This window comes from Camelus bactrianus, chromosome 7 (assembly GCF_048773025.1).
Source record: "Camelus bactrianus isolate YW-2024 breed Bactrian camel chromosome 7, ASM4877302v1, whole genome shotgun sequence".
Lineage (NCBI taxonomy): Eukaryota > Metazoa > Chordata > Mammalia > Artiodactyla > Camelidae > Camelus > Camelus bactrianus.
The window spans coordinates 63590974-63604302 of record NC_133545.1 but is presented as its reverse complement, the minus strand read 5'-3'; the positions used below and the strand labels follow the sequence as shown (position 1 = coordinate 63604302).

Below are 13329 nucleotides of genomic sequence, written 5' to 3'. Positions count from 1 at the left end.
CCTGAACTTCAGACATAGAACAAAACTATATTTGAAATATTGTAAAGAAATAAGAGATCAAATTTTGAAACCTGAACAAGAAACCATTAAAGTTGAAAATACAAATTTGCCAGAGATTTTAAAAAGAGCTTATAAGAACAAAATGAATAGGGAAAACAGCATATTAGATGCACCTGATTAGAGAGTAAGTTGAACTGGAAGATGGCTCTGAAGTAATTACCCAGAAAGGAGAACAGAGGGACTAACAGATGGATAATATGAAAGAACATGTAAAGACATGGAAAATTTAATAGGATGGCATTACATTGGAGTTACAAAATGAGAGAAGAGAGAGAAAGGTAATACGCAAAAAGTAATGGCTGGGGTTTTTTCCAGAATTGATGAAAGACATGGAACCTCAAATTCAGGAAACATTATGAATACCAAGCAGGTTAAATCAAAAGAACCCCGTACATTGCCACAATTGCCGAATTCTGAGGGGGAGAATAGCTAACAGGCAACAAGAGAAGCCTGTGAAATGGTATCTTCAGAGTTAAGGGGAAATGCTTTGAATGTAGAATTGTATCTGCAGTCAGCTGTTACGCTGTAGGAAAACAAAACTGAGAGAATTTGCCACCAAGTTCTTTAGTCATAGAAAGAACTTCTGAAGTTTGTATTTCAGATACAAAAAAGTGATCTGGGAAGGAATGTCTGAAACATGGGAAGAAAGATGATTACATACATGATAAACATGGGCAAATCTTAAATGATAATAGCAGTGTTTAATGTGTGTCCTTATGAAATGTAAAAGATAGAAATAAAATATTAAGCAATATAACATGAGAGATGGGAATATCAGAATTCAAGTGTTCCTATGTTCTTTTATTGTTTGGCAGGAGGGCAAAGAGAAAGTGTAACTCTGCACTTTAAATGGTTACAAAGTTAAAGAGCCATATACTTGGAGAACTAAGGGTGAAGGTTTATAAAGTGTGGAAGTTTCTTCTGATGTCCTTGATGGTATAAAAACACTAAACTAACTTATCCCAAAGGCGGACACCACTGGCTGCAGATTGGGCAGTTCTGTGATGTTCTTGGTCACATATTTATTAAGTTTTTGGAGGGTAGTGGAGATTATTGCAGGAACACAGCATGACCTCTGAATGGACAAGTGAACCCTGGGAATTCATTGCTGTTTCACCAAGAAGGTCCTTTGGAAGGCTTAACTAGGACACAGGAGAAATGAATTAAAACCAGGAAAGCATGTTGTAAGAGTTCTGACCTAGGTGGGCCAAATCTGGGGGAACTTCCTTTCTGTTGCCTCATTACTGGATTACAGAGTTGCCGAGGCTTGCCAGGAGGATTATTTCACTTCCCATTACTCCCAACCTCATATGCAAAGCATTGAGAATCTCAAGTGTGGTGTATTGCAGTAGATTTCAGTTTCCTGTGTGGTTTCAGTTACATCATTCTTTGTATCATTTCTGTATTCTATATGCAGAATTTTTATTTTATATAATCCCATTGAGTGTTTTTTTAAACTAAATTAATATGGCACAAATGAAGTGACCAACTATTGTGAAGTCATACACAGGACAATCCAACCAGTGTGACTTTAACAAATTTATAGAGGAACTTTAAAAGTGTAGCAATACCACAATAGTATGAATAGGTGAAGCAATTTACAACACTGCTTTTGTACAGAAAAGGTGTCCACGTTCTGAGTTGGACAAATGTTGGGGTGCACTGGCATCCAGCCAGACTGTGGGTAACTCATTATGTCTTATAAAAATGAAGTTTCTTGAAGAACCATCAGTATGTTGCAGGTCTTGGGAGAGCTTCAGTGCTTGTCGTCTTAGCATTCATTCAAAGTGGAATGAAATACAAAGATGCAGTAAAGTTCACAAGACAAAAGTGGAGTGGAGATTTTAAAAGCAAGCAGCTTTGTATATCCAGCTGCACTTCATAGATACCAGTAGTCATAGAAACTACGGTCGCAGTCAATAAAGCTGGGCTGCCTGATGTCTTAAGTTCCTTGGAAATGGAACTTTAGACAGGATGCAATTTATTGCACATATTAGCCAACATATAGACTTGGTGAATGAGGTCTAATGAAGCTTTCATAGAAGCGTTGATTAGCAGTGTTATCAGGCCTCAAGCTTAGCAGAATTGCAGCCTCTGCATTTGGATTATGATCAGCCTGTTTAGAAACGTAGCAAAAGATTCTTGCTATTCAGCATTTAAAATGTGCTGATCATTTTTATCAATTGACCTTTCCTGAAACCATGCAGTATTGGGTTATAAGTCTTCTTCAGATCTATTCCCATGCCAGAATCTTATCAAATTGTAAGACCTTTAGAGAGATTGTGTGCTGAAATACCCAGCAGGTTACTTGTATGTTTTTAATATTGTACAGAATTAAAACCCAGAAACTATCTTCTGTGATTTATCCCCTCAGTCATTTCAAACATTGATAGCAGAGTCTGCATGGCTATTTGCCTGCTACTCTGTCTTTGTCTCCCATATTTAAAATAATACACATCAGATTTGTGTAACCACAGATTTTGTTGGCTTTTGACCAAGTCTTACGATGATTTTTTAATGTCTTTCTATAAATCTCATTTCATGCCGTTATGAAAAACTCCATTTTGAAAATCACAAACCTCTAGCTGTAAAGTTCATGTAAAGTCCACGTTGTACAGAAGCTCATATCTGTAATGTCTCCAGACAAAAATGTCTTAAAGTTAATTTAATGTTTGCACTTTAGGGTGCAACTTAAAAGAGAGGGCCTGAAAAAAGACTGGGAGTGAGCTGTTAAGTATTTTTAGCAAAACATTGTGCTTGTCTTGTGTAGAACATATGGAATGTGCCCTTTAGTCAATATTTTTTAAAGGTAGACATGATTTGTTGTAGATAAAGTTATTCTAAATCATAAAATTTCTGAAAATCCTTTTAATTTTTTCCCATTTTTATTGGAGGTTGTTTGCCAACTATTGTTGTTTTTTCCTTCTCTCCCAATCTTTCTTACAAAAAGAGAAGTTAGTTTCTGCTAATGAACCAGAAAAACTTCATATTTTTAATTCCTGTTGAGGTGTATAACTTAGTATTTGTATGCTTACAGTTTTTCTTGTTATGTGATTAATAAAATGGTGCTGTGCACTACATTAGTTTAATCATGTATTTATACTATTTGGAATGTATGATTATGGTTCTTTGGGAGAAATAATTTGTCACTGTACACCAGCTTGTAAAAACTTAGTGTGAGAGTTCAAAGATCTAAATAAATATTGGGGGGAAAAAGGAAAAGAGTAATCAGTAAACACATGGAAATAGAATGTATAACTTCTCAAATAGAAGGTGGAAAATGTGATATTTTAAAACTCAGTTCAGAAGAGGGCAAGAAAAGAGAAAAAAGATAAAGCAGGACAAAATAAGACATATGATTAAGTGGTAGCAGTAATTCCAAATCTATCAGTAATCATGAAATATAAATAGACTAAATTTTCTCCTTAAAAGGCAGGGATTGTTTAATTGAATAAACATTAAACCAAGCAATGTAGTATTTATGAATGAGACATTTTTAATTTGTGGGTATTGAATATTAAAAGTAAGAGAGTGACAAAAGGTATGCCAGGCAAATACTAAACAAAAGAAAGCTGAGATTATTAAATTAATTTTAAAAAATGAACTTTAGTCCTGAAAGCTTTATTAAAGAAAGAAGGTCACCATGGAAGGATTAAAGACTGAATTTACCCAGAAGAGACAGCAATGCTAGATTGTGTTAAGCATTTAATTACCCAGTTTTAGAATAAATTAAACAAAAGTTGGGGGAATTACAAGGAAAGATTTTTTAAAATACTAGCACAGTGGGAAAACAAGCACAATGATTCTAACATTCCAAACTTACGGCTTGGGGTAAAACTTCCAAATAAGATATCCCGGAAATATCTTATCTCAAACTGCTTAGATGGACTCAGAACGTGGTTCTGGTAATGATGAAGATTCTGATGTTGAAAATGCATGTGGGGAGTTGGAACAAAAGTGGTTCTTGAAACACAAGTGAGAGCAAATTTTCTAAATTAAAATTTTACATGATAATTTAAGTGTTTGTGTATAAACTGAATAGCACAAATAAGCATTTGGTTATTTCATTGACATTATTAACAAGTTTAGTCAATTTGGGAGAGGGGAAATGTCTTATTGGTTAACTCCTTATGTTTAGATGTATATGCATTAAATCTAAATGTGATCAGCAATCAATTACAAAAAGAGATACAACTATAAATATTTATAATTCCTCCAAACAGTGAAACCGTGCTTCAAGTTTGAAGCATGGCATGGTGGAGATGGAAGGACTGCAGACCTACTGTGGTTCATCACTCTTGTAACAGACTCAGGCCTGCAACTCAGATCTTGTCTCCATCTGGCCCTGCTGTGTTTTATCAAAGCTGTATAATTGATACCAGTGTGTTGTTCATTACAATTACATATAAACTATACATTCAATATCAGTGCAGTTTTTACCATGAAGTCTACCTATCTGAAATTTTGCATTTGGTATTTAGAAATATACTAATGAAAAGTTTATAACAGTGAAAGTCTTAAGAAGAAGAAGGAATAATTTGGATGGCCCTGGGCCCTCTTAAGAGAAAGAAAGAAAGAAAAAAACCATAGAGAATTTTAAGAATGCCTCCTTTTCCTGCAGACAAATTTCTCTTTGCTAGGAAGAGATATTTAAAACCAAGCCACTGATGGGTTTTTTTAAAGACAGCCGTTGTAGGGGCCAAACACCGAACCCATCTGACATGAGACCTTCACCTGTGAAGATTTTGTGAGAAGGTCTCTTAATTGGATCTTTGGAGTAAACTTTTCTTTGTTTATTTTTTATTGAAGCGTAGTCAGTTTACAATGTTGTGTTATGGTGTACAGCATAGTGATTTAGTTGTACATATATAGTCCTTTTAATATTCTTTTTTATTGTAAGTTATTACAAGGTATTGAATAGAGTTCCCTGTGCCCTACAGTAGGACCTTGCTGTTTATCTATTTTATATATAGTAGTTAGTATCTGCAAATCCCAAACTCCCAATTTATCCTTCCACCCCCCACGCCCCACTAACCACAAGTTTGTTTTCTATGTCTGTGTGTCTCTGTTTTGTAAATAAGTTCATTTGTCTCATTTTTTTAGATTTGAAATATAGGTGATTTCATATGGTATTTTTCTTTCTCTTTCTGGCTTACTTGACTTCATATGACAATCTCCAGGTCCACCCATGTTGCTGCAAATGACATTATTTTACTCTTTTTTATGGCTGAGTACTTTTCTTTGCCCTTCTCCCTTTCTCTTCCTCTACCCAAATGCATTACCTCCTTTTCTCTTCCTCACTCCCAGTCCACCCTCCCCCCACCCGCCCCCACCCTTAAGAAATTTAAGTCAATACTAAAGAGCTGCTTGAGGAGGGGAAGAGAGAGGATTGTTGGTCATTGAGGGAAGTTAGTTATTGGCTAATTGTGTGTTTCATAGCTTCAAGGCTTTTGAAAAAATACCCACTAGCAGATGCAACTTTTCTTCACATTCTTCTGGCTCCTCAGTCTCTGCACTTAGTGCATCTTGTTGCAGAATCTGTGGGTAGAAGCCTTTAGAAAGGATCTGAGAGCTTGGCAAAGGCAGACCACTTTAGAGTTAGCTAGTTCCAGATGGCCTTGAATCCTCTCCACCTGCTAACTGAGCAGCCCACTACGTCTTCTGACTTCCATGTAGCTCCCACTGCTATTGGATGGAAACAGTTACCTCGTCGGAATAATAACTATGGGAGTGCGTGAAAGCGCTCGACACGTGTTCAACTACCTACAACTGGTAGTCAACCTTAGGAAGACTTTTACGATCATTTTTATGTTAATTATCTGGGTTTGATTGCCTTGAGCAGTGAAACCGAGTTTCTGTGAAAAACCCGTTTGAGAGTTGTACCCTGTGGACGACTTTACTCCTCTGCTTATTTGGTAATCTTGAGAACACATACTTTCTGTCTCCTGGGGCTTTGAAGGTCGTCTTGAATTGATTCAGCTCTATATTGTTTAAACTTATCCCTTTTGTTAACCTGCATATTAATATTATGATTGTTAATATTTAAAAGGGTGCTTAGTCCAATAATTTTATAATCAATGTAAGAAAATGTAAATTCTTAGAAGAAAAAATAACTTTAGTAACAAGAGAATTTAATAGCAGATTTATTTTAATTCTCCTGGCTATTTTGTATTAATTGTCCTATAAATGTATCCAGATGTATATGCGGTACATATAGTCTATAAACAAATTCTGGCAACTATTTGATAAATTATCTTCTGAAATTTTCTACCTTGGGACCTAATTCTATCCTGAAAGTATCAACCCTTTGTTTATAGTAGAAATATGTGAAATCAATGAGACCATGATGTCAAGAATAAAAGCTGGTTTAGCTTTTTACTCTTAAGAAGTAATGTGAATTCTGCTTCTTTCTATTTTTCAACAGGCAATGTAGCTTGTTTTCTTAACCAGGAACAAATAAGTCCAGAAAAATTACGTGAGCCTTCTATCTTATTTAGTGGATGTTCTTGTTTGTTCTGAGTTCTCTTGTTTTCTTGTGTTTTCAGGCTCAGCTATGTGAACCATGCAGAGGATCTGGCCTCCAAGCTCCTACAATGTTCCCCAAAGAACAGACTATCAGCACAGGCAGCCTTGAGCCATGAATATTTTAGTGACCTGCCCCCACGGCTATGGGAGCTGACCGATAGTGAGTACAACAAATTGGAAAACATCTACTCAAAGCAGGGACATGATTTTAGCACCTGTGTGTAACACACATGTAGAGGGGCTCACATGTTTATATGTGCATCTGTAAGATTATGTATGTGTATGTATTACACGTATACATGTATGTGTGTATATTATTATATATGTATATATATGGAGAGAGAGAGAAATGGGGGTGGGGGAGGGGAGTAGTGTGCATATATATTTAGTGGAATCCAGCCATTCAATTGCTAGCTTACCAGACATAGGAAGAAAATGGATTCCTTTTTTGCTATCTCTGCTCTGCAGTCTGCAGCTGCGTGTCTTTGTATTTGATTATGTGTGTGTCCAAAAAAATGATGTGAACCATCATAAAGAAAAAGGAAAATATGATTTACATATTTAGTGCTTTATGCATACAGTACTTTTTAAGTGGCTGCATTACACAGAGTAGAAATGATTCATTTCTGTTTGATTTTCAGAGACCATCTTAGTTGTAACAATAACCTTAAAAAGGACTGCTATGCAGTGAGCTGACGAACAGGGTTGGCAATTGGCTAATGCACAGAATTGACACGTACAAACAGAAGACGCGTAATTCAGTTTGACTGCAAATGCTCTTGGTATTCATACAGAGCTCTTCTCTGGGTCTTTTAAAACAAAACACATTCCTGGGTGGGTTTTTGTTTTGTTTTTACAAAAGTGTTCATATTTACACAGCCTTTTCCAATTACATTTTAAATATTTTGGGGAGGATTTATGGCTGGGAGGATCTCATCTTTCTTCCAAAGTGTGAAACAAAACTCTTATGAAATTTTGGAAAACACTATTGCAGTAGACCATTTTTGTTCAGTGGTGGTACATTCTTTCCAAGTGCCAATGAGAGAGATTTCTTCTCTTACTTTTCTGTTTGCTTTAAAATTAATATATTGCATATATAGATAGATATTTGTAATATGATTATTAATCCTCGAATATACATCACTTACCCTAGATATACATAAAAGTTATATCTTTAATCTCTTAGATTTTAGGCTTTTCCCCTCCCATGGTTGTATTGAATTCTCCTTGATGACAATAACCCTTTATTCTGGAACGGAGTCCCAAGTAACAACTCTTGGGTATTTCTACCCTAAATCTTTTCTGATTTCATGTATTTAATGCTCATTACTTTTTTTACCCTAAAGTGACTGTAGATACAGTAACCCACTACTCCCCTATACTTCAGAAATCTTCTTCAATATTTCATACATTCCCTGCCCATATCTATCCCATATTCTTCCCTACTTCCTTTCAAAAAGTCTACCCAGTGACCCTTAGTATAGCTATCCCCATTTAAAAACAAAATTAAAGATGAAATCCCAATAGAAAAGTAAGGGATTGGTGACACATCTTCCCATCCTGAGGGAAAAAAAAAAGGTGCACATGGACCCATTAGTTTATGGCTCATCAAACTCAAACATATGGTTTGTTTTCCCATTTAGTATAACTTGTAACTTGATATCACTCCTCCTTGGTGACATCTCTATCCCATCTGACTTGATGATTGAGTTTAAGCCAGGATTTTGATGGTCTATGAATTCTGAATTCTGTAGTAGTATTCTTCTGTTAATATGGACTTATTACCCACTTGCCACTTAGTTTATCAGCCAGTGGTTAAATCCAGTTTCTATCAGTAAGTAAATGCCTACACATTATCACTCGGCAGCAGGCTGCCAACGGAGACAGCCTTGTCCCCGTCATTAACAAGCACAATGTATGCAGAACACCAGAGGGGAATTAAAACCACAAAAAATACCTCAGGGTGGTATTTTTAATATGAGAATTTAATTTGTAATTTCACAGATTAAGAATTTTGGCTGCATTAATCCCTTTATCAGCTCACAGCAGGCTATTTGCAGAAGCATAACCATAAGGCGATATTCATTGGCAGAAACACGTCTTTGCATAACGTTAAACATCAGGAGCAGTGAAACCTTTTGAAGGGGGGAGAATAAAGATGAAAAATCATTATATTTTTAAAGTAAGATTCTGCTAAATGCCTCCGGTAACAATTTTGAGTTACAGAAATGCTATTTCTGTGTCTAGTAGATAATCATTATGAGGCATAAATCCAGTCGCAAGAAAGGACAATCTCAGTATTAAATACCACAGTCATTTCCATTTTGAACAACGTGGTAGTGCTTGCAAACATGTTTACAAAACAAAGAATTCCTAGGCTTTGGAGACTTGGGGAACTAGTTCTTCGAGGTGAAATGACTAGTTTGGGGGACTCTGTTATCTAGGTTAATATTCTGCAGACTATATTTAGAAGTTCTGGAAATTCTTAAAGTTAAATTTGACATTAGCATGGAGTCCTGTGTAAGTTCACCTCCTGGCAGATGGCAGCAGCAGCAGCCGCAGTGCCGGGGTCCTCATACGCTTCCTTTTCAAGGAGATTTGGAAGGCGGTCCCTCTGAAAAGAAGTGTTACAGAACCAGTAAATGGATTGTCTTAGCAACCAAGTCATGGTTTGGATTTATCAGTTTCAGGAACCTCACATTAATACACAGTCTGCTCAGGCTGCAGTAACAAACACCATGGACTGGGGCTCAAGACAGCAGACTTTTCTGTCTCACAATTCTGAAGGCTGCGAGGTCCAGGATCAAGGTGCCGGCAAAATCAAGGTTCCTGATAAGAGACTCTTCCTGGCTTGCAGGCTGCCACCTCCCTGTATCCTCAGATGGCATTGAGAGAGAGAGAGAGTGACAATCTCTCTCTCTCTCCCTGCCGCCCCCTTCCTTTTCTTATAAAGCCACTAATCTCATCCTGAGAGCCACACCCTTATGACCTCATCTACTACCTACTACCCAAAGGCCCCATCTCCAATTACTATCACATTGGGGGTTAAGGCTTCAGCATATGAATTTTGGAGGGACACAATTAAGTCCATAGCAGTCACATTCTTAAAGATAGGTCATAGCATTTTTTTTTTTTTAAGAAGAGTGTCCACAAGAAAACACACTTATCCAAGCAGAAAGCAAACCCAGGTTAAAAGGAGAAGATTGGAACAAAAATAAGTTTAAAATGGACTTCAGCCTTCTTGGCCTACTTCAATATATCAGACCTTTCGAGCAGAGCGTCAAATATTATTAGAACCTTGGTTACATAGAGCACTGCAGTCACTCCATGGATTCATATAAAAATGAAATTATATGCTGATGCCAGATTGTTGTTTGCTTTGGAAGAACATATAACAATATAATATCTTTCTTTATGGTACTAGTCCTTAAAACCTCACCAGTTTATGTAATACCAAAATTTAGAAGTGGTGTTTTAGGGTGCCACTGAAGCAGTAATTATAAATTCATAAAGCAAGAATAATGATACAGTTACCTAGGAATCTGGCAGTTAAAGCAGGCTAATTCTGGTGGCACCCTGTCATTCTCCCTCTATCCCCAAACCCCAACAGCCTTGCCCCACTTCTTCACAAAGATTTAATTGCAGGGAAGTAAATGGAGGGCTGATTTAAAAGAAATTCATTACTTTTCCCAAATACACCACAGGGCATTCTCCTGTGTATACTATCAAGTTACATAAATTATTGAAGCTGAACTACCCTTGTCAAAGTAAATGAACAAAATACACTTCATAGCACAGAGTCCTTGATTTTATTACATTCATTTGCTAATTCACAAAACTCAGATCTGCAGTAAAAGAAGGCCAACAAATTGGTGCACTGTGAAGAACACTGAACTGGGAATCAGACCACCTGGATTCTAGCTTCAGCTCTGCTGTTAACTCGCCAGGCAACGTTGGACAAGTGCCTTAGTCTCTTTGGGTTTCCAGTTTCTCGTTTAGAGACACTGATCCCTAAGGACCTTCCCAGCTCTAATGTTGGTGGGGTTTCCTACTTATTCCTATATATGTCCTGTATTATTATCCTAAAGCAACCTTACGCCATTAACTTAGCTCCATGCCATCTTTTTAAAAATAAAACACACCCCATTCAAATATATTTGCTGTTCCAGTTCCTGGACTTCCGTTCTCTCTTGAGTTCTTTTGAATCAAGCTTTTGCACCCAAGAATTCAAAACTGCTGGTTTTCGTCTCTAACCATTGGTCTTGCCCCAGCCCTCATCTTGATCCATGAGTATAATTGGACGCAATTAACCACCATCTCCTAGTAAGATTTTCTTCTCTTGGATTCCAGGACAGGACACTTTCCTTTTGCCTTCCTAAACATTCCTTTTCAGACTCCTTTGCTGGTTCCTCATCTGTCAGACCTCTCACTCTTGAGTGCCCTGGGGCTTAATCCTCAAATCTTTCTACCTGCATACGCTCCCTAGAGTCTAGGTGATCTCATTCAATCTCACAATTTAAACATCATCTATACACTGACAGCTTCCAAATTTCTACCTCCCATCCCATCTTCCCTGACTCCAGACTTGCATATCCAGCCGACTGACTACTCAGCATCTCCACTTGGCCATCTGGTAGGTGTCTCCAAGTTCACATCACCAGAAGTGAGCTCCTGGTGGTTCCCCCAGACTCGCTCATTTTGTAGTCTTCGCTTTGTGAATAAATGGCCATGTCATTCTTTCAGTTGTTGGAAGTGACCCTTGACTCCTCTTCTTTTGTCACTTCCAGGCCCAATTCTGCCAGAGACCTTGTTGGCGCTGCCTTCAAAACAGATCAGGAATGACACCACCCTCGCTTCTCCACTGCTATCACCCTGTCCCGTGTCATGCACCATCCTCTTTCACCTGTATTTTGACAATAGTCTTCTAACTGCTTTGCCTGCTTCTCTTCTCACTCCTTAGGGAGCCTTTCCTATTTCCTCTTTCTACAGTTTGTCTCTGCTTTTCCTCTAGACAAGTGCATGACTTACCCATTCACCTTTTTGTGGTCTCTGCTCAAATGTACCACACCTGGGAAGCCTTCACTGACCTGCTTCCATCCAGCACTTCCCGTTTCTCTTCCCTACTTTATTTTTGTTCATAAGACTTGTGACTAGTTGGTATATTTGAGTGTTTATCATCTGTCTCCCCTAAATGGAATCTACAGAAACCAGGGTTTTTTTTTCTTTCTGATTTATATACACTACAGGATTCTGAAAGCCTAGAATAGTATGCAGCTCAATAAATATTTCTCCAATGAATGGATGAAAGAATGTCACAAAGAAAGAGCAACTTATGTCATTTCCAAATTCAAGTTAATTGTTCTAGATCAAAGAAATATGAGAGATCAACTGAGCTGTGGTTCAGAGGGGAAGGCCAGCTATCCTGTCATATGTGTATGTAAATCAGTGTGAGTATGTATGTGTGTGTTTGGCTGTAACAACTTGATGTTACCGAGACCAATGCACACCATGACGTTCCGTGCGCTGGACATCCAGCATTGCATTTGAATCTCCAGTTTTTAAAAGAAAAGGTTATAAATACACCTGTAAATACATAAATGAATTTTTTTTCATTCTGTCCACAGTGTCTTCTATTTTTACCGTCCCAAATGTAAGATTGCAACCAGAAGCTGGAGAAAGCATGCGGGCCTTTGGGAAAAACAATAGCTATGGCAAAAGTCTGTCGAATAGCAAGCACTGATGCGCACTGCGTTCTCAAGAGAGCACAGGTAAGATGACCTGCTTTACCTGCAGAGTGATAGTGAAAAGACACTGAGTCGATCTTTCCAATGAGATATTTCGGGCTTATTTTTTTCCCAAGAGTCCTGTGAATCTCTCATGTTCGTTATAGCATTCATTACAGATTCTACTGAAGCAGAGTACTGTCAGTCGTTCTCGTATTAAGCACTTGCTGGATTCTAACCAAAATGTTATTTTGTTTATGTAGTTATAAGCAAACCGTTTTAGTCATAAGCGAATCATTTCACTATTCACACATTCTTCATTGAGGTTAGAAAAAGGTTAACCTCACATGACATCCAAAGCCACAGATCTACTTTCTTTGGCCCACACAATTTTTTTAATTGGTCTCTTTCATTTTTAAATGGAGGAGATTTTACACGAAGTCTGGATTTCTGGCTTTTCTTGAAAAAAATCAGCAACTCTGGTAGTACAGCACTCACCTTTCTACCAGAAGTTTGTGTGTGTGACTGAACTGTAGCCGCCTCCCTTGGAAGGGACTTGGGCTCCCTGATTCATAGAGCTCAGCGACCACATGGACCACCTCACCCACTTCTGATTCGTGCCTGGCCCCTGGTACAGACTTTGTCTTGGTGAAGCTTTTCCCTCTTTCCTGTTCAATTCTTTGACCTCTGCTATTCTGCACATGGAAAGCATAATCTAAACAAGACAATCTCTGAGCACATTAGCCTGTCCTGGTCATCACCCGGGCTTTACAGAAACAGGCAGAAGATGGTGGTTTCTGAAAAGGCAGTGTCTTTACAGCCGGATGGAAATGTCTGGGTTTTTTGGAATGTTGTGCCTACACACACATACATATATCTCTTTTTTTTTAATGTTACATAACTCTGAAGCAAGTAGAGGACAAACTTTTTTGTGGGAAAGGCTTTTTATTTGCTAGCCCATGTTTGTTACTTGTCGGTGTAGATGTTCAGTAATTAGATGTTGCAGTGATTCAAAAGATAG

At 37.7% G+C, this 13329-nt stretch overlaps 2 protein-coding genes across 6 annotated transcripts in view; one reads left to right on the top strand and one right to left on the bottom strand.

Annotated features, from left to right (window-relative positions):
- Nucleotides 1–13329, top strand: part of CDK14 (cyclin dependent kinase 14) — a 610838-nt gene that overhangs the window by 523074 nt on the left and 74435 nt on the right. For all 5 annotated transcript variants that reach the window (XM_045519926.2, XM_045519925.2, XM_010959446.3 and 2 more), the window contains 2 exons: nt 6606–6745; nt 12210–12353. In XM_045519926.2, coding sequence (XP_045375882.1) covers nt 6606–6745; nt 12210–12325 — 256 coding nt within the window. In that variant the 3' untranslated portion in view covers nt 12326–12353. The remainder of the gene's footprint in view (nt 1–6605; nt 6746–12209; nt 12354–13329) is intronic.
- The window catches only part of MTERF1 (mitochondrial transcription termination factor 1), a 495795-nt gene continuing 490937 nt past the window's right edge, over nt 8472–13329 (bottom strand). Inside the window, exon 10 of the transcript XR_012508240.1 lies at nt 8472–9199. The gene's annotated coding sequence lies outside the window, so the exon portion shown is untranslated. The remainder of the gene's footprint in view (nt 9200–13329) is intronic.